This window comes from Lissotriton helveticus, chromosome 7, assembly GCF_964261635.1.
Source record: "Lissotriton helveticus chromosome 7, aLisHel1.1, whole genome shotgun sequence".
NCBI classification, from domain to species: domain Eukaryota; kingdom Metazoa; phylum Chordata; class Amphibia; order Caudata; family Salamandridae; genus Lissotriton; species Lissotriton helveticus.
The window spans coordinates 1,565,570,799-1,565,592,199 of NC_136068.1; the positions used below are offsets into that span (position 1 = coordinate 1,565,570,799).

Genomic DNA, 21,401 nt, shown 5'->3' on the forward strand with positions numbered 1-21,401 from the left:
ACTGTGGGTGACATAAAAGGACCTTCATAACACTTTCTTGCCAGCAATAGAACGAAGAACCAGAGAGAGACCAAATCTGGAAAGCCACCCAATGCTTGAAAATTGGCCGCTGCTCCGAAATCTCCCTAACTATACTACCAATGGTAGCGCTACCATACAAGCCCATCTCATGGTTTGGTCAATGCTACAAGTGCATAAGATATCTAGGTCACAACAAATCTTTCGTGCATAGCCAACGAAGAAATAGCCACCCCCATCGATGGCTGCCAAGGTGACAACTGCTATGTGTGACATGCATAAATACAGTGCACTATGGGTGACATAAAAGGACCTGAATAACACTTTCTTGCCAGCAATAGAACAAAGAACCAGAGAGAGACCAAATCAGGAACGCCACCCAATAACCCAACAAGCGACTCTATGAGGCCAAGGAAAAGGCGGCTATAGGCAGATAATCCAGAGCTAAAGAGTGCCTGTGGGAAACACTAACATAGATACGCTACTTAGGGAGACAGAGTGCCAGGTGTGGTAAGAGGCTGCGTAGCTCAGCAGTAGCCGGGACCACCAACATACCGTCGGTCTGCTATGCCTGGCACCGTGGTGCAGGAGAAGGGCGAATGGAACTATGCCTTGACGTGAAGAAACACCTAGAGCTGCAGGGGAAAAAGGTGTGCCCAGTCTTCGCCTCAACCTGAGCATGCCCACCCAGTCTATTCACCGAATGACAACGATCACGTCCAAGTCTCTAAATATTCTTCTCAACCAGTGAGAGCGAAACCCAACACCAAGGTCGCACTACCGCCCCACAGCGTAAAGGTGACCGAGCTAGAATGTCTCCCTGCAGAGCTGCACGCTGTGCCACCAGGGCAATGAGTATTACTCTCAAAACAATAATAAAGGTTTGTAAAAGAAACTAAACCTCCAAAGCAAGTTGGAAGAGTCACCCAATATTTCCATTACTAGTAGAAAGATGCTGCGAAAAGGAAATGCAAACACGTAACCATCCCCGGATGATGTATGGAACCACAGTCTGACATGACAAGAGAATATCCGGGCCCTGTCTATAACTCTACACCCAGAGGGCATGAGAGGTGTGGACTGTAAAAAGGGCATAATACATATCGGGCCGCAATGACTCCTGGTGAGAACCTGGGTGCCCCTTACCCTAACTCACTGGCCGCAGTGAGCTAAGACCCTACTACCTGTAACAGATTGGGCGGCCCCCAGGGGAGAGGGCGGTTCTCCAGCGCGGTTCCTGCAGATGAGACATAAAACAACGATTAGATGCCCCGCCCCCTTCCTGTAATCATAAGAAATCGTACAATGAGACTGGGGCAACAGCCCCCTTCCTAACAGGCAAAGCCTGTCAGTCAGTTGAGAGAACTGAAAATTCCAATTATATTGATGAGGAGTTGGGCGGGGCAAACCATAGAGAAACTACAGCGTCACAGGCAGAAGTGCAGGGAAGCGTCATGTTACTAGGACCATATCTCACATGCTAAGCTTAGGCACAGGGGATGCAAGCAATGGCCACAAACTGCCACTGCTTACCGAGAGACCCGAGCAATCAGACAGAAAATCAACCAATTGCCCAGGCTCATCAGTAGTAACCGGCGAACCGCCAATTATTGCATAAAGAAAAGGGAAGGACATGCAAAGTAACTAATGAATGTGCAGTCGAAAGATGACAGGTGCACATAGGAGTTAGTGAAAAAATTCACCCTTAACTTGTCCCCTTACCATTCTTCCCAGAACATCTCATCCCAGGCCTACAGATGACCTCAACCCAATACAAATATGCCCTCTGATCAAAGAAGGGGAACACTACATAAAGCTAGCGATAATCCCCCTGGCTAAGTAAGAGTCTTACCCGTGTGTTCATATGCCTGGGAGTCTGCCATATAGTGGTCAAAGAAGGGGAACAATACATAAAGCTAGAGATAATCCCCATGGATAAGTAAGAGTCTTACCCGTGTGTATATTTGCCTGGGAGTCTGCCATATAGTGATCAAAGACGGGGAACAATACATAAAGCTAGCGATAATCACCAAGGCTAAGTTAGAGTCTTACTTGTGTGTTCATTTGCCTGGGAGTCTGCCAAATAGTGCAGCAATAACGTTTACCTGGGAATGGTACTGTATGTAACCTGCACATGACAAATCTTAGTAACATGCATGGAGCCCCCTCTTAACGTGCCTAGCTTCCAGTGTTAACTGCAAACACAACAATGATGGACAGAATGTGGATCAATGTCACACATTAACCCCAGTCCAAAGATCTGGGCCCAAATCCATCGTTTTTCCACTCCACACCACCCTGGGTTAGACAATGGCGATATGCAAATCAGCGCTGACCCTGTGCCCCATGGGAACAGTCCAGTCCGAACTACAAAAGCCATGTCCTTCCCAGAACGGAAACAAGCATCCGAGGACCGGCCCGGTTTCGAGGTAACACCTCTCTTCAGCCCGGCTAGCTTGATTCCAGTGGTGTGGAGGGCCTGGGACTTACGTCTGAGCATCCCCAGTACACTTAGAGCGGTAACTGCAAACACAACAATGATGGACAGAATGTGGATCAATGTCACACATTCACCCCAGTCCAAAGATCTGGGCCCAAATCCATCGTTTTTCCACTCCACACCACCCTGGGTTAGACAATGGCGATATGCAAATCAGCGCCCAAATCCATCGTTTTTCCACTTTTGTAGTTCGGACTGGACTGTTCCCATGGGGCACAGGGTCAGCGCTGATTTGCATATCGCCATTGTCTAACCCAGGGTGGTGTGGAGTGGAAAAACGATGGATTTGGGCCCAGATCTTTGGACTGGGGTGAATGTGTGACATTGATCCACATTCTGTCCATCATTGTTGTGTTTGCAGTTACCGCTCTAAGTGTACTGGGGATGCACAGACGTGAGTCCCAGGCACTCCACACCACTGGAATCAAGCTAGCCGGGCTGAAGAGAGGTGTTACCTCGAAACCGGGCCGGTCCTCGGATGCTTGTTTCCGTTCTGGGAAGGACATGGCTTTTGTAGTTCGGACTGGACTGTTCCCATGGGGCACAGGGTCAGCGCTGATTTGCATATCGCCATTGTCTAACCCAGGGTGGTGTGGAGTGGAAAAACGATGGATTTGGGCCCAGATCTTTGGACTGGGGTGAATGTGTGACATTGATCCACATTCTGTCCATCATTGTTGTGTTTGCAGTTACCGCTCTAAGTGTACTGGGGATGCTCAGACGTGAGTCCCAGGCACTCCACACCACTGGAATCAAGCTAGCCGGGCTGAAGAGAGGTGTTACCTCGAAACCGGGCCGGTCCTCGGATGCTTGTTTCTGTTCTGGGAAGGACATGGCTTTTGTAGTTCGGACTGGACTGTTCCCATGGGGCACAGGGTCAGCGCTGATTTGCATATTGCCATTGCTAACCCAGGGTGGTGTGGAGTGGAAAAACGATGGATTTGGGCCCAGATCTTTGGACTGGGGTGAATGTGTGACATTGATCCACATTCTGTCCATCATTGTTGTGTTTGAAGTTACCGCTCTAAGTGTACTGGGGATGCTCAGACGTGAGTCCCAGGCACTCCACACCACTGGAATCAAGCTAGCCGGGCTGAAGAGAGGTGTTACCTCGAAACCGGGCCGGTCCTCGGATGCTTGTTTCTGTTCTGGGAAGGACATGGCTTTTGTAGTTCGGACTGGACTGTTCCCATGGGGCACAGGGTCAGCGCTGATTTGCATATCGCCATTGTCTAACCCAGGGTGGTGTGGAGTGGAAAAACAATGGATTTGGGCCCAGATCTTTGGACTGGGGTGAATGTGTGACATTGATCCACATTCTGTCCATCATTGTTGTGTTTGCAGTTACCGCTCTAAGTGTACTGGGGATGCTCAGACGTGAGTCCCAGGCACTCCACACCACTGGAATCAAGCTAGCCGGGCTGAAGAGAGGTGTTACCTCGAAACCGGGCCGGTCCTCGGATGCTTGTTTCCGTTCTGGGAAGGACATGGCTTTTGTAGTTCGGACTGGACTGTTCCCATGGGGCACAGGGTCAGCGCTGATTTGCATATCGCCATTGTCTAACCCAGGGTGGTGTGGAGTGGAAAAACGATGGATTTGGCCCCAGATCTTTGGACTGGGGTGAATGTGTGACATTGATCCACATTCTGTCCATCATTGTTGTGTTTGTAGCTTCCAGTGTTAGCACAGGTATCACCATGTTCTACCGAACCCTTTGAACAAGAAATTGACTGCCTATAAGCAATCCAGAAATAATCTCTACCAGAAAAAAGAAAGCTTCTGAACTTGTATTCATGCCACATTATGCTTGTAATGTACCTATTGCTACATCTGGTGTAGCATAAATAATTCAAGCCAGTCAACTGGTACCTCACAAGGTACACTCATTCGTACGCAGGTGGCATACATTCCCGATATACCTATGAGATACTTGGGATGAGTTCCTCTAGTATGAATATAGAAACGTTACGCGTAAGGCATCCTAATGCGTGCTGGCTCAGAAGAAAAGCCCGCCACACTAGCAGACCGGAGTCTGTCACCCAAGGACCTAATAAGTGAGACATGCTAGGGAAAACTGAAATGGGGGGAACCCAAAGCACAGTCCAGGCTTTGGAAGAGGTATATCGGCCTAAAGAAAATTCCGGGAGTAAAATTAATACACCCTAACCTCCCAGAGCTACTGAATGGGAACCCAGTTTCACAAAATTAGATTTGATACCAAAATTGGACGATATTGAATATGAAACAGATAAATAATTAAAATTATAAAACCATCCCGCCACGCGATGGCGGGAATCGAACCCATGCCGCAAGCTGTAGCGACCCCGGCACTAACCACCGTGCAAATGGCCTAGCTCTCATGAGGAACCCGGGAGAGGAAGGAGATGGCGGGCCGGCACTGCATGGACTCATTAATTCAGCCCAAGCAAAAGAACTGCTTAAGCTAATCGAACCCTGCCCATATGATCGAAAGTAAAACACCCAATAAATAGGCCACCCAGACACAAAGAACACACGCGTGCCTGGTGAAAGCTCCGATGGAATAACGCTCGAACCCCTGGGTGGGAGGGGGGGGTTGATGACCAGCGAAAACTCATAACCAGAGCACGACACAACTGTCTACGCCGAGACGGCGAAATCGGGAGATGAAAGAAACGTGGAAAATGCAGGGAGAAACTCCATGGCACGACGGAGGAAGAGTGAATACCGGAGCGGAAGCGGTGCAGCCCCGTAGCACTCCACCCTCAGCAATACATGGTGGGCATGAAAGAACGCTGCCCAAAATTGGCCACGCACCCACGCCCCTCCCCCGTAGCACCGAAGGGACAGACTGCCCCTAAAATGGCCGCTTGGGCGCCCAGACCCATATGGCCGGACCATGGCGCCCCTAAGATGGCCACCGCCAAACCCCAAGACACGCAGCTAAAGGGGGGTCCCGAGGCACTGCTAGATTACAAGAGAGCGTGCATGGGACTCCTAGGCCCGGAGGGTCTGAGGAGAGGCCACCTAGTAAAGAGCGCAGGCAGCCAAGCCTCTCCTGTGGTGTGCCCGCCGGCTGGCAGCCTAACACTAAGCACCCCCGCCAACTGGGAAGGGAGGGGGCAGCCGCGACTCGCTGCCTCGCAAAGGAAACAAATAAGGAGCGGGACACTGAAAATAATTTCTAAAATCAACTAATACATACTATACACTGATTCTATTATCCAGGTGGTCAAACTGCATGAAAGGGAATCAAACCCCGGTCCGCAGGTCTGGAGGCGAGCGCGCAGAGCCTGAGACACACCCACTGACCATCAAAGAGAAATCCTCCGCAGACCCGACCCGCGTGTCAGGAGATGGACACTACGAAAAGGTTGCGCGTGGAGAATACATAATACATACAATACATACATACACGGGCACCTTTAATACTGAAGGTCCTGGGCACCAACATCGAGGGCAGCAAGAGCACAAAATAGAAACAGGAGCATAATAGCCGAACAACGGGCACCATATTCCCCATGCGCCGGACAACTCGAATGAAACTGCCCAAGAAAATGGCCGCACCGGGCACCCTAACCACATGCGCAGGACACCATCAAGGAGTGCCCCAAAAATGGCCGCGCTCCGACGCCATAACAACGTGCCTCGGGCCAGAGGACAAACAGCCCCTAAAATGGCCGTAGTGTATGGAAATTCTGCATCAAGACACAAAAGACATAATACCAAAGGCTTCAGTTCCACCTTCCACCGGCAGCCGCAGCAACCGGACCGCCCCCCACCAGGAGGCGATCGGTCCAAACTTATGCCCCTCAAGGTCCATACACATGTGCCGAAGGAAACTGAGGCTAGAGTGCTCCTCCCCAGGAATGGGGAACATAGCGCATGGCGAGGCACAGCCTACGGACAACAGTCCGGAAAGGGCGCCCATTTCCCCACCCCCAATGACTAGTAGGAAAATGGCCACTAAGCGGGTGAGCCTAAACAATAACACCGTGTCCACCCAGCCCACCGCCATAGTCGCCTCCCGCATGTGCCAGATACCGCACAGCGGGTAGCCGGGGAGCAAAACGCTTGCAACTCCCAAGCTGCGAGTCTAACAAGGACTTAGACAGAAGAAGAGCAGAAGAACGGGCACAATACCGGGACGAGGGCAGCCTCGAACACCTCCAGATGGACGTCCAGAAAGCCAGCGTTGGCTGCAGATGCCGTGGAACTGCTTGGGAGAGTGCAGAAAGAAAAGGGAAAACCCTGCACAACATACGCTGAGCCCCCAAGCTGGCACAGGTTGAAAAGTTACCACCGCGGTGTACCAGACCACTGCATGAGACAGGGGGATACTCAAGAAAAGAACAAACAGCCTGACCGACCTCCTGCCAGAAACGAACCTGACTCCCCACTCTGGGAAAGTCTTCGAAAAGCATCGAATTCGGGTGAGTGCTAAGTGCCCCGAGATAATTCCAAACCTCTGAACTCCCCGGCGGGCTAGCCAGGAAGTTCGCAACCAGGGGGTGGGGGGTGACCACGTCCCAATCACGCACAGTCCAAGGGCTGAACAACATGCAGCCTGTGCATACACCGCCTACTAAGGCCACACTCACCCCCGAAGGCAGGGAAATCTGTAAAAAAGGCAGGTCCGCAGATGCGACGGCATCGGTGCCTAGACTGAAAGGACTGTTGCGGCAGGGTTTTAAATCACAACACCATAAATGGAACCCACGTCTCTCTGTCCCCCGTCCGCCCCATCGCGCCAGGCTCACCGAGCCCCTAATACCATCGCAAGACAACACACCAATGGACACACCATGACTAAAGGGGATCGCACACAACAAGGAAAGACCAAAAGCCACGACCCCGAAGGTGTCCGCGCCGTAGGCATAAACACACACCCTGACTCACCTACATAAAACCCGACGAACCGAAAGGCACCAAACCCCAGGTGAACCGGACATCGCGTCCAGACCAGGTGGCTGGAGCGGAGCGACGAGAAACCAAACGGCGTCAGGGTGAGGGGACGGCGGCCAAAGAGGCCGCTAGGTGGGCGGGGGAGGAATATATACTCTTCCCTGTCCCCTACAGGCCGGATGTGAAGCTCGGGACCCCCGAGACTAAAAGAGCTGGGCTGCCCCCGTGTGCCATCTTGTGACACTATGGGGGCCGCCCTCTTATGTGTGTCCCCTGCGGGGACGTGTCGGACGGCCCATCGAGTGTCTCTTTAGATGTAACCTTTCCTTCTGAGGGATCAGTTCCATGGCCCCACTCGGCCTCCATACACTCTGCCCCATGGTGGGCGAGAATCAGTGGCCTCCGAGAGGTGACCCCCTCCCATTCGGAGCCAGAAGACACAGTCACTCGGTGGGGTAAACTTCTGTGCCTTCTGACAGGCCAGTCACTTGCTCCCCACTGAGCCCCGAGACACACATCCACACAGTGGGCAAGGTTCCAGTCCTCTGAGAGGCCAGTCTCCCTCCCACATGTCTCATCACCTTGTGGGGGCAAGTATCCCCTTCTGAGAGGTCATCTCCACAGAGCCACGAAATACAAGCACGCATGCACACACAGTGAGTAAATACCAACCACCTTGTCACTGAATTGATATGAAAGAGCACAAGAACCTAGTTTATCACTTTCATTAGTTTCTTTTGAGAGTTTATCTCACATATTTTGCACAACAAAAGTTCTAATCCATTTCAGCACTGCTGCAGGTATGTTCGAAGTCCTCATGTTTAGGGTGTGCATTCGAAAAAAAGATACAACTGGTGGGATTCCCACTCCTGGTCATGGCATACTTTCCGTCAGGCTATACAAGGTACATAAAGGACCCTTGATTTTAGCAGGCCTCAGAATGCCGAAATTCTAGGAGTGTGACACGCCATCTTTAATTCTTTCCCACAAGTGCAACAGGGACTGACCCCTCAGTGTTCGAATGCCCCTCCCCCACCCCTCCCAGGCACTCAGGAGTTAAAAGACGCGTAGCTTTAGATAATGGACAGTGACAAATGGCGGCTCGTTCTCAGATTGCAGGCAGAGTGCGGTCACCAGCTCCATCTTTGATGCGATTGTCAAGCACACGTGGAGTCGCCACTGTGAAACACTGAATATTCACACAATTATTATATCTACATTAGTTGTTTCCGCTACAAGGTAAACCCGCTGTTTGCCTGGCCTGAGTAAACTAAACTAGATTGTTTCACATAATTAATCGTACATGTAATCGTATTCCATTAGGCTGTGGGACCTTCCTGCCACTGTACACCAGTGATGGGGGCTGTGATCCCAGTCTTACAAAACTGATAACAAAAAAACACTGCAAATTTCACGAAACAAAAACAAAAGATGATATTCCATATTTTCCATGAAGGGGGCACCAGAACTAAAATACCCCGAATAGGTCAGGTGCTTGAATCTTTAGATCATAGAGTAATGTAACGTAGAGCAGCCTAACATCACATAAAACATGCCACAACAAAACCTAACACATAACTTAACACAAGGTAACATAAAAATTTTATTATATTCCATAACTGACCAGGCAAAAGTTATATAGCTTCATGTTAAACTATTGCATTTATGCAGTTCGAGCTATTGGCATTGTAAATGACAATGCCCTTTATTTATGTTTTGGTTTTCAAAACATAAATAAAAGGCATTGTTATTTACAAGGCCAATTGCCTAAACCCGTGTAAATGCGAGACCTACTGCATTGCAAATGCTTTTTTTATAGGTTTTTTTTGTGCTCATTCTGTCGGACTTTAATCATATTTATTTTGGTACTTGAAATATAATGTTGTAGCCAATATAGTTCGACATATAGTTAATTAAAGTGAACTCCCATGTGGAGCAGAGGTCAAGTAATGCAAGCCATTTCATGTATACTACAAATACATGTTGATATCTACAATTATTTAAGATTTCAATTATTTTTTGATCATGCATGCTGTTTTTGTGCAGAGACATTAACTGACCTTGTACAAATGGTATGTTAGTGAAGTAATTTGTTGCACAGGAAAGTCTTGCATATATATAGATATATATGTATGCACATGCCTTGGAAAAGTCATATCAACCTCTCATTTCCCTTGGTACAGAGGGAACATAGGACATGTTTACTATTTCACTTGGGGATTATCCCCTCATTAATTACGTTTCACCGGTAATCTCAAGGCATAAAACGCTCAATCTTGAAACAAATACTCTTTCACTTTTACATTTTATGGCGGAAATTTTTTGCAAAGGTGTATTTACGTTTTCTTGTAATGCTAACATGAATATATTTGCCAGGCATCCAAATTATCTAGCATACACGGAGAAGGTCTTGGCAGTTGATGGGATGCTCAATTTTTCTGTAGTTATGATAAAAGGCATTATCTTGTATTTACGAGAATTCAAGCTATTGGCATTATAACTTACAATGCCATTTATTTATGTTTTAAAAATGAAGACCAAAATAAAAGGCATTGTCATTTACAATGTCAAAAGCTCAAACTGGTGTCAATGCGAGACCTATTGCATTGCAAGTGCTTGTTTAGAGAGAGGCAAAGGGAGGGAAAAATGGAAAAACAAAGATCATAGGGTGCCCTGGAAAGACCCAGAGCAGAGAACAAAAAACACCAAAGATCCCCAACTAGGGACCAGCTGGTCGTCACTGACAATATATTCAATCTAAGTAATAAGACATTAACTGAAACCCAAAAACAAGTCATCATTAAGTGCCTAAGCTTCGTCCTCACACCTAGGGATGATCCCTTCAAATTGAAAATAGAGATGGCTGAATTCTTTCGTAAAATCAGACTGCAAAGCTTCTTGTCTACATAAGAGGCAGAAAGTAAAGAGGGAGACATTGAGACCAACACTGGTCTCCACAATCAATCCTCCTTTATTCCAGCTATCGAACAACTACCAGCTGAGTTGGCTGCTTTCGACCAAGCAATCATTCAAGGCCTGAATTGTTCAAAACAAAACAGTCAGAATGGTTTCCACAATTTTAGCAGGGCAGAAAAAGAGGACATTTCAGTGGTCATAAACCATCAGTTATGGGGGCCCCGAAGAGTTATAGTGCCAAAAGGGATGTCCCACACAGAATGTTTCCGACTACTAGGAAATACCTTACTCTATAAGAAATTGAGCACAGACCCCACTCCAGTGATTATGCAAGAGATCTCCTTCCCGTGAAAAGGGCTATAAACAATGGCTGGATAATCAAGAAGGAGGCGTCCTTCCTCATTGGAAAAGAATCCAAGACACCTCATTTTTACATATTACCCATGGTGCACAAGAACAAACACCTCCCCAGAGGACACGCAATAGTATCAGGGATAGGCTCGGCACTTGAACCCCGGCACAATTTTGTGACTTCTTCTTGAAATCTTTAGCGAACCGTATGCCTTCCTACCTAAAAGACACAAAGGACATATTAAACAAACTGAGAAATATGACTTTTGAACCAGGCAAAGAATTGTTGCTCACTCTAGATGTAGCAGCTCTATACACAAATGTGCATAAAGGGTCTACCCTGGAGGTGATTGATCAGCTCTTGAAACCCATAGAGGAAAACAAAATGACACCTTCAAAGTTCAATCTTGACTGTGACTACATGGTCCTAACAAGGAGTGTCTTTGAGTACAAATTGGATTTCTTTTTACAAACACACAGGACTTCCATGTGGAGTACCTGTGCCACCAGCCTAGCATGTCTGTACATACACAATTTTGAAACCCAATGTATTTACTGTGAAGAGAACGCATTCCTACATCACATGAGATCGTGTTGAAAGATGCATTGATGCCATTGATCTGGAGAGGCACTAGAGAGGAAGCAATTGAGTCAACAGTCTGTCCTGTTCTTAAAATTCACAATGACTATGAGTGATGTGGAAATACCATTCTTGGATTTAAGGATATATACAAAGGGTGAAGTCCTCAAAATGAGGTTTAATTTCAAACCTACAGATAAAAACAGCCCTTTGCATCACAAAGGCTTCCATCCCCGATCCTTAAGAGAAGGTCTACCAATAGGACAGTTCTTGAGACTCAGACGGAGCTGCACAGATGTGGAAAAATATTGAGAACATGCAAAAAAACTGACTATCAAACTGAGAGGGCAAAACTATCCTGAAAAAACGATCACAAAAGCAAGGAGACGAGCTAGGAATAATGACATAGATGCCCTTCTAGGCACGTACAAGAAACTATGGAAACCTAGACCTTTATGTGTCACCAGGTTTTGCCATAGTTCTAACACAGTTACAAAATTCATTCAGAAACACTGGGTTATTCTGAACTGATGGAGCCTAAGAATTGTACAACCTATGTTTTCGTTCAAAAGGAGCCAGAACATATGGAATGCCCTAGAACATAGACACCCGAAAAAGAAAATTGCTGAAACACATTGTATACTCTGGAACACCCTCATCTATAGACCTTGGACTCACCACCTCCTGGAAGCACCTTAATAATTGTAATTCGAGCCACGCTATCTATGTTCTGAAATGTCCATGCAACCTTTTATGTATTGACATGACAACGAGGAAAGTATGAATATGTTTAACAGAGCACAGGAGCACAATAAGGTGCAAGAGAGACAACGCAAAACTCATGACACACTACATGGAACATAAACACACCGTAGGCAACATTGAAAGTTATGTTATTGAGAAACTAGAACGCAGACATACCAACATGAAGAAGGTGCTATTGAAATATGAATAACACTGAGTGGTCCGTCTATATATTGACTCACCGGGACTTAATGAGGATATCCCATGGGGATCCATGGGTAGATAGACCGAGCGTCCAGCTGGTACTTATTTCTTACCAGTATCATGGAAGAATGCCTCAAACCACACCCCTGTAAGTTACCAACGTTGAATACTATATCCTAAGCTTAGGATACAATATCTTAATCTGGACAGGGGCATAAATATTTCTCTTCATGACCAAAGTTTGGGCAATAAATTGCATGTCATAATATTCTATAGGTGTGAGAAAATCCCCTACATGTCACCTACGTATGAGGGATCACACCGGGGCTTTGGTCCTGACCTTGAACTGACATATTTGTCACTCTTTATACGGCACGAAACTTCAGTTGACTCTTCATATGCATATACTGAAGATCACCACTCAGTAGATCATTTTGCAACCGGCCGATAATATGAAGCCCTTCTGTTGCCATATTGATAAAGGAGGCATATGTAGGGAGCCTCTTGTCTCCCCCAGACTCCCTTTCCAGGGAATAAACACACCAATGGTTACCTTTAAAGCAAAATGCTCCATATGAGCATGTTTCAGACGTGGGTTCTTTTACTACAGATCCTGCATTGTCACGCCCCACACGGGTATTGAATATGGCCCTGCTTAGGGGAATTTCCCCAAAACATTTCCTCCTAGTCTTTGCTTACTCTGTCTGCATGATCTTAGGAATCTGGGCACCTTCCCACTGTACTGCAGAGGGAAGGTGCACCCTTCTGCCTTGCCCGCACTATACGCGATGGGTTTAGGTGCCGTACCTCAGTGTGCCTCGTAAACAGGTACACCACATAACTGGGATGGGTACGGCACTGGCTAGTATTGGGACATAGCACTGAGTGTGCCACGCTCCGGATAAACTGTCAACCATGTATCGGGCCTGCCATCACAGGCCTGTGGGGTGCCATCACTTACACCTCCGCCAACCCTCAGTGGGTCATCCCATACCATGAGGCCAACCCCCCTGGGATAATCCCGAAGGGCGCAGAGGGGGTGGTAGTCTTAAGGCCCGGATGGGTCAATATGTAGGTTCCCTTCCAAGGTAGTAGGGAACCCCCACTGCTGGGCTTCCCCTTTGCTCTTCCCATAGGATACTCCTGGAGTGTTGCTGTTTCTTATATGGCCTCAGGGCTCATCCCACGTTCTCACAGTCAAGGCAATGTGGAAGTGTGGCGCCTTCCTACACAGGCTAGGAAGAGGTGCTGACATAGTCCTCCGAAACTTATGCTGTTTTGAGTACATCCAGCATGCTGCTGCTGGCGTGAGGATGTGCACTGGTACCTATGACATTTTAGATAGGTGTCCGGCCTGCCATCACAGGCCGGTGAGTCCATACCTGCAGCCCCGGGGTTCTAACACCTGGGTGAGGCCTGCCGTTGCAGGCTTGTGTCTGCGAGCTTGCACTCATGGTGCTAGAGGCAAGGTGCCCAGTCCACTGTCGGAGGCCAGGTGTGTGCAATCACACCCATTAGGGGTCAACCGGGTCCTGCTGGCCCAGGTATGGTTGTGTGTGTGCACTCACACCTAAGGTTCTAGGGCCTGGGAGGCTTGCTCCAGTCTGCTATGCAGGCCGGTGTGTGCTCACTGGCATCTATGATTAAACTCATGAGCAGCCTGCCAATGCAGACCTCTGTGTGTCCGCACCCACACCTATGGTGCTCATGATTGCATGTACAGCCTACCATCGCAGGCCTGTGAGTGCACACTGACCCTGAATAGTGAAAATGTGTCCAGTCTCCCGTTGCAGACTTGTGTGGGTGCACTTGCACTCATGGTGCTAGGGAGTATGTGTCCAACTTGCCAATACAGGTCTGTGTGTGCACTAGCGCACAAGCTGTTTTCACTACCTATGAGGCTTGCTATTCCCATAGAATAACATGGGGAAGTGGTTGTCATTACTTCGGGATGCAATAGTGGATTGCAGTGGAGCATCCTCATGATGTTTTCTATCAATAGGTTTGCCATGCCAAACCCCTTTCAGTGGTAAAGATAGTTTGGGCATAACTCACTTAGAAATGGTACTTATCAAATATGGGCATTTATATGGCTCTGGAGGACCACAGGGGTCGGGGTAAAGCATTCGTGCATTCCCCAGCAACAGCCATAAACCATGAGCATATCACTAGATGGGATAGATTGGAGAGAGAGGTTTTGACACTTGGCCTCTAGGGGCCAAACCATGTCCCCACTAAAGATTAAGGTCTACATTCCATGGCCCCATGGCAGACAGGCCTACAATTCAGGGGTGTCATTGGTGGTTCAAAGGGAAACCCCTTAAACCATCACTAACTTCAAAGACACACAACAGTATAACTACTGGTGCCATCCTTCAGCAAAGGGTGATAAGATCTACGCTTGTTGAGGAATACACTTGTGGGGACACAGGACCAGAGAACCCAGATGGCATGGTGCACACTGCCAGCTGACTCAGTTGTGTACATGGAGGATTACTGTCATTAAAGGGGACCGTGTGGCCTTTCCGAATAGTGCTGGCCTGGGCTGAAGACCTGCTGAAGTTTGGCACCATGAAATCTGCTCTCCAAGGGCCGGTCGGCGTGCCTCCTGTTCTCCTGGAGATCTCAGGGACACCAAAGATCTCTCTGTGAGGGTCCTACACCTTCTACATGACATCTGGAGAACGTTGCCCTCTCAAGTGCTCACATCGGCTACTAAAACCCAAAGGGTAGTGCGGTGTGCCCGTATCTAAGTTGTGTTGTTCCTGCAATGCAGGGACCCTGACACTCATAAGCATCCTGTTGGTGGTGAGCGGATTCACCAGTTGCAGGACCCCGGGTGGCCTGTTTCGTTAAATGTGGTGCATCTCTCTCATGCGTTATGCCAACTGCATGCTCATTCATGTGGTGGCTGATTCACTGGGTGCGACCCTCGGACGTATCATCGTGCATTGGACGTTGTGACTCCTTTCCAGGGAGGTATGGAATTTTCAACACTATGTGTGACTGGAATTGCCTTGTGCAACCCATATTAACGTGCACCGATCATTGTGACTCATTTCCAGGGAGGTGTGGAATTTGCAACTCTTTGTGTTTCAGACCTGAAGTGTCTAGTGCAACCCATTCCAATGCACACCAGACGTTGCGCCCGGATTGCCTAGGCACGACTATAATCAATGTGTACCGGTCGGGTTGCCTCCTCCTCCTCCTACTTCCCCTGTGTTACTCCCTATTCATAGCCTGTACCCCTTTCGACCTTCATCGCAGCGGACCAACTGCCCTTTCCACACTTGACCCCTCCTGAAGACATCTTGGTGCCAGGTTGTAGCGAGAAAGATTGACTTGGTTGAAGGAACGCTTCTGAGACAGTTCGAAAGCGGGTCAAGAGACTCCATTGTCTTTTGAGACCTGTGGGTAAATTTCCTGAGTGACTTTTAAACTCCACTTGTTTACGTCTACCTCCTATTTAAACCTTGCTGCACATCCTCACCTGCTTGCCGAGGATCCAGACTAAATGTGACTTTGGCCGTGTGTGGCCTAGTATCAGAGAGGAGGGGCTGGTTATCTTCCAACTGAAGCTATAGGACAGTCGGGGAGAACTAGAGGGCTGGGCCACAGAGTCTGCAGGGTGTTATCCATTAACCTGCTGGGTACAAGTGGCACCATATTAGGGTGCTGAGTGCATATGTGTGTAAGAGCATTCCATGCGTACTGGGCCGATACCTGTCACACCATGTAGCGGTACGGAGTCAGTTTGTGTGAGCACAAGTGATAGTTGCATACCACCTGTGATGCACAACACTGGACTGTGGTACCACTTTTTACATTGAGTTCATGCCAAAAGAAAAATACATTAGACATTGGGTTTTCCCACGTGGCTCCTGCCCGCATTGCTGCTAAAAAGTGTTCTAATTTTGTGTATGTACATATCTTCGATATCGATAGGACCTGAGGTTTACCCTATAACTGTGTGGAATTGTATTAACGAAATTGCTAGGGTGGGTTTGGGGTGAACAGCACATTGCACCGCATAAGGGTGCTCTCCCTATGTGGGAGGGAGTTGGATTAGGAATTGTCCACAGTGTCCATACCATTGATATCATAACAATACGAGTGCGCCTAGTATTGCAATAATATTTCCAAATGTGTTTTATGCCCAAAAGTACATGACGGTCATGTTAAAATGATTTAATATGTATTTTGAATGCAAATGTTATTTACATACATCCTGTGTGAAGTCTCTTGTGACACAGTGTATGTATCGTGAGTGATTGGAGTGCCTTTGCTTTACACATGCCCATGAATTAAGCATGACTTCTAACACAAGTCAGACAGCGAGTGTAACAACTACCCTTGACGGTAGCGGTAGGTTCTACACTACGCAGGGAGAGATTCTCCAACTGGAAGCGCATATATCATTGGCTTTTCCTCGCCGCATAAGCAATCAGTGGCACAGCTCAGAGATCCACATAGTACATGGAGCTCCCACAGCAGGTCCTCATCAAATAAGGGTGCATTCACACGATTTCCCTTACAATGATGAGAGTTTCTAGCTCTTCGCAGGTGTGATGGTTGTTAAATTAAAGACAGCTCAATCAAATAAAAGGTGTGCTTCGCCACGCCACACTTGACGTCTGGCAACCCAGCCCTTTAAAATACCTGCACAGTGCACCCAACCGTTCTACCAGATGGCTGTTTCACTGGTATGGGTTGACAAACACGCTCTTCTCCTTGACGAAGTAAGTGAATGGGAGAGGAGTCTGCCAGTGCTGTGGTAATTTTGTCATAGAGAATCCAATAAGAGAAAAAGAAAGGTCTATTTGGACCTTCATAGTATTACTTTTACTTTGACTTTTTATTGAGTGTCTCCTTGGGTGCCTTGGCTAGTCAGGTATTCACCTATCTGATTTACACCTCCCCCAGTTTGTGACTACAGGAGACACCCACCCAGAAAAGACCATGAGGTAAGTGACCACAGGCACTAGGTAAAGTCTAATACTGACACAGAAAATGTGCAAGTGTGTTCTATTCACGTGTGTCTCTGTTACTTTGTACGCATGCATAGTACGAGTATTCATTTTTATCACGTGTGCCTCATTTGTATTTTCTCTATGTTTTTAATACCTTAAAACATAACGCATGATCTACATGCGGCAGATACTGTGAATGTCACCTGATATATATCTGTCTGCCCTAAATGCTATTGCTACCTTCTTATTTGTGTTTCCCTTACAAGGTTCAATTACCTGGTGATTTCAAAAAGAGAGGCAGGTCCCCTCTTCAAATCCTTTTAATTCTTCATTTCTATTTAAAGCATAGGGTCCCACAGATTAGCCCTGATAAATGCCTGAGACCTATTTATGCTGTCCAAGGACATAAACATGTTGGCATTGCAGAGGTATGCAGGGGGAAAAATACCCATCAACGTCCTCTGTTAATACCCCATGGTATGTTTGAGTCAGACCTAGGGTACCACCTTAATAAATGGTACTTTGTGGTTTACTGTAAGGTATTTTTAACAGCACTAACTAGATCTCAGAAATCTGTCCAGATTTTTTTAATTTTTATTATAAATCCCTCAACACAGCCCTGGTTGTACTATCTTACCAGAGTGGTGGGGGTTCATGTAACAGAGTGACTGATCAGATCAAACCTATGAGGATGAAAATAGAGCTGCAAATTAGGCTAGTCTAGGCTGATGGTAGCCTCTGTTTGTTGTGGTTGGGAGACATGTCATGGTCTGTTTAAGGAGGGACCACACCAGTAAAATCTAGAATGAGTCATATTGTACTGAAGGGTCTGTTTTACTTTTATTTTCAAAATTAAGGGTTATCCCTCTTAACATGTCCAAACTAATCTATTCTTAAATTCACTTCGGAGTCTGAAAGACACTGTCAATTTCTTTTCTAACAGAGAAACAACAGGAGACGAGCACAGCTACCACCCCTCGAAGTGAGTAATCTTTTTTCATTTTTACACCTCATTCTTCCACTTTTTTCCTCTTTGGCACTTCACTATCATTGTTAATGGGCACTTCCCTCCATATACTGAAAAGGAATTATAATCAGATATTAGTTCTTACACATGGTCCAATAAGCTCCCTTAACATCAGATTCTGATTGTGCAATACATGTGCGTCTGTGAAATCTACCAAGCAATGCATGCATCTGTGGAATTGCCAGATACTCACCACTACACAATAGGCTAGATTAAGAGCATAATGTTGTGCCAGACGCATATTTAAAGTAGTACTATATCTGTCACACTAGATATCCTCCGCTTACTCTGAGGGCTCATTGGAACACTTGTCCATCATCATGCAACACTTATCCTGATACCATTGGACAGCCCATTTACCCTTCTGTGCTGATAAGCTGTAACTGTAATCAGTTTGATCTTTACTGCCAATCAGAGTACACAAGCCAAGTCAACAGGCACTCTGGAATGCCCTGACCAATATGAAACAGTTTTGACATAAGGTTTAGTACACTGCTGCACAAACAGTTCACAGGACCCTCCGCTTCATGGCTTAAGTCTGTTGACCTATCCTGAAGTACAAAATACTAATGTTCTTCCTATATGTTATGTTGTTATGATATTTTTGCTTGATATAGCACAATGACTCATACCCAAAAGTATATCTCGGTGCTTTGCCAGTACAGAAACACCACAACACACTAAAACAGCCAGGTCTTTAAGAGTTTTTTAAACTTGGTGAAGTCGCAGCAGCTCCGCTAATGGGGAAGTCAAGGAGAAAGCCCAGCTTCCAAATTTGGAGGCGCAGATTTGGGGAATGGTTAGAAGCGGGACAGTAATACCGCAATTTATCTTAGATATATGGGAGCTCCACCCATCAAAGACATGGGGTAAGGCAACAGATCTTGAAAATGGTGCAATTTATGACTGGAAGCCAATGTTGCAATCTCAGGATGGGTGCCGAGGGAGAGCCTGCCAGAAGATTACAAAACAGCCACACACCACCTGGAGTTTGGCCAATAATGTGTCATTGGCGGCCATGGGCAATGTGTTTCCATTGTCAAGGAGACTAAATACTAGGGTCTGGACAAAAAATTTCCATGCACAGGATGGTAGCCAGGGGAAGACTTTCCTCAGTAGCCCCATGGTTGCAAAGCAGGGCCCGCAGATTGCGGAGATATGGTCTTTCATGGATAAAGCCTGATCCAATTTGATGCCGTTCAGTACAAGACCATTCACTGTCATCCAGGCAGCGATCCTTTTCATACAGTCCATGAATCTGTGCTTTACACCATCAGAATCTTGGCCAAATTAGATGATCAGCTGGGTATCATACGCACATAATATAACATGAAAGTGACAAGATTTAGCATTCTGGGTAAAGGGGGCAACGTATATGTTAAACAATTTTGGGCTCATGGATAATCCCTGAGGCCCCCTTTGGAGACGAGGTGGGACTTAAAGGAGCCCAGCATGATCGTCTGTGTGTGACTGTCTAAGAAGTCAGCGAGCCACCGTAAGGCATTGCCACTGACACCAATCTCACACAGTCAATATAGCAGTACATCATGGGAGAAGGTGCCAAAGGCTGCTGACAGGTCCTACAGCATGGGTATGGAAGTAGACCCTGCATCAAGAGTGAGGTAGATGGTGTCCGTAACTGGCACCAGCACAGTTTCAGTACTGTAGCCAGCTCTGAATCCTGATTGGGAGGCATCAAGAATTTTATAAAGTCCCTGAGGAATGCCATAAGCTGGTTGCTGACTGGGCTTACCAAGATTTTCCCCAATAGACGCAGAAGTGAGATGAGGCGGTAGTCAGATAAACTTTTTGGTTCTGCATTTGTTTATTAAATATACGAGATACCAGAATGGCCTTGAAAGCTAATGGTATTTTTCCCACGTCTAAGGATAGATTGAAAAGCAAGAGAATAGCGGGGATTATAAGAGTCGTAAAATTAGCAGTGATCCTGGGCGGGCATATGTCCATAGGTGACCCAGATTTAAATTTAGCCAAGAGCCCAAGAATGTTATCTAACGTAACAGGTGGAAGCCTATCTATTTGGGGGTGAATTCAGATGGGGAAGCCATGAGATCAGTTGGTTTAGTCTGACTCTAGTTGATGGAAAACAGATAATTTACATTTTTTCCTCAAAAGGTCAGCCAAAGATCATATAGTTTCTAAGAAGCTAGAACGGACAGGCACGAGACTTGGTGAAATCATTAAGCACTCTGTAGAGATCTTTGGACGTGTTGCCACACTTCTTGATTTTGTTAGTAATATAGCTGCTCCTAATTTTCCTGATGTGTATGTGATAGCTCATAAGTGCTAGTTTGTAGGCGGCTATGTCTTCCAGAGTTTTAGATTGGTGCCATTGTCTTTCCAGCCTTTTACAGGCAGCTTTCATAGTGCTGAGTGTGATGACTTGTCTTTCTAGATATTCTGGTTCCATGTTGGAACCTAGTGTTTGGAACCATATGTCACCAAGGTTCCCATTACTGGTAATTCCAGGATTGTCAGTTGTTAGCTGACTGTTGGCTGGGGCTGAATAAACTATACTTGCTTACCTGAACTACTTGGAGTCTCTCAACTTTATTACACTGGCGACGTTTGAGGAAAGGTCTACGTGTGCAAGTCAGCCTCAACAACAGGTGTAAAGTAAAAAGAAGAAAAAAACACTCACTTGGCTGCTGTGTTGAAGAAGGAAAGCGGATTGGCATCTTCAGAGGAGGATTACAGCAAAACGAAGGAAGCGCTGTAAATATTGAAGAAATAGGCGAAAACGCGGCGAAAATCGGCAAAGGTAGACTCTTTTCTTTGATTTAATAAGGAAAAGGAGAAAAAACGGAGTTTGAGCGTGACGTCGATTTTCGTGGGTAAATTCCCATAGAACAAATACTGTTTGTTGGAGGAAAGTGGCAGACATCTTTGAATGGGAGCGTTTTAAAAAGAAAAAGAAACAAGCCCGATCAGCCGAAGAAAGAAGTCTGATCGTTGCGTGGCGGCCATTTTGGGTCAGAATAAAAAAAAAAAACAAGGCCAATCGACTTATGGAAAAAGACCGGGTGCATATCTGGAGTTGGTGGCGGCCATTTTGAATTTTTTTTGTCGTTTTTCGTATTTATAAAGAAGAAGACAACGAGGAAGGCAGGAAATTCGGCATTTCGACAGGAAAAACGGTATTTTGGGAAATGACATTATAGGAGTTTATATTTAAAAAAAACAGA

General features: G+C 46.7%; 1 protein-coding gene across 1 annotated transcript in view; it reads left to right on the forward strand.

Moving 5' to 3' along the window:
• The window catches only part of LOC144769580 (leukocyte immunoglobulin-like receptor subfamily B member 5), a 368,889-nt gene that overhangs the window by 72,630 nt on the left and 274,858 nt on the right, over positions 1-21,401 (forward strand). Inside the window, exon 4 of the mRNA XM_078653740.1 lies at positions 18,112-18,150. Coding sequence (XP_078509866.1) covers positions 18,112-18,150 — 39 coding nt within the window. The remainder of the gene's footprint in view (positions 1-18,111; positions 18,151-21,401) is intronic.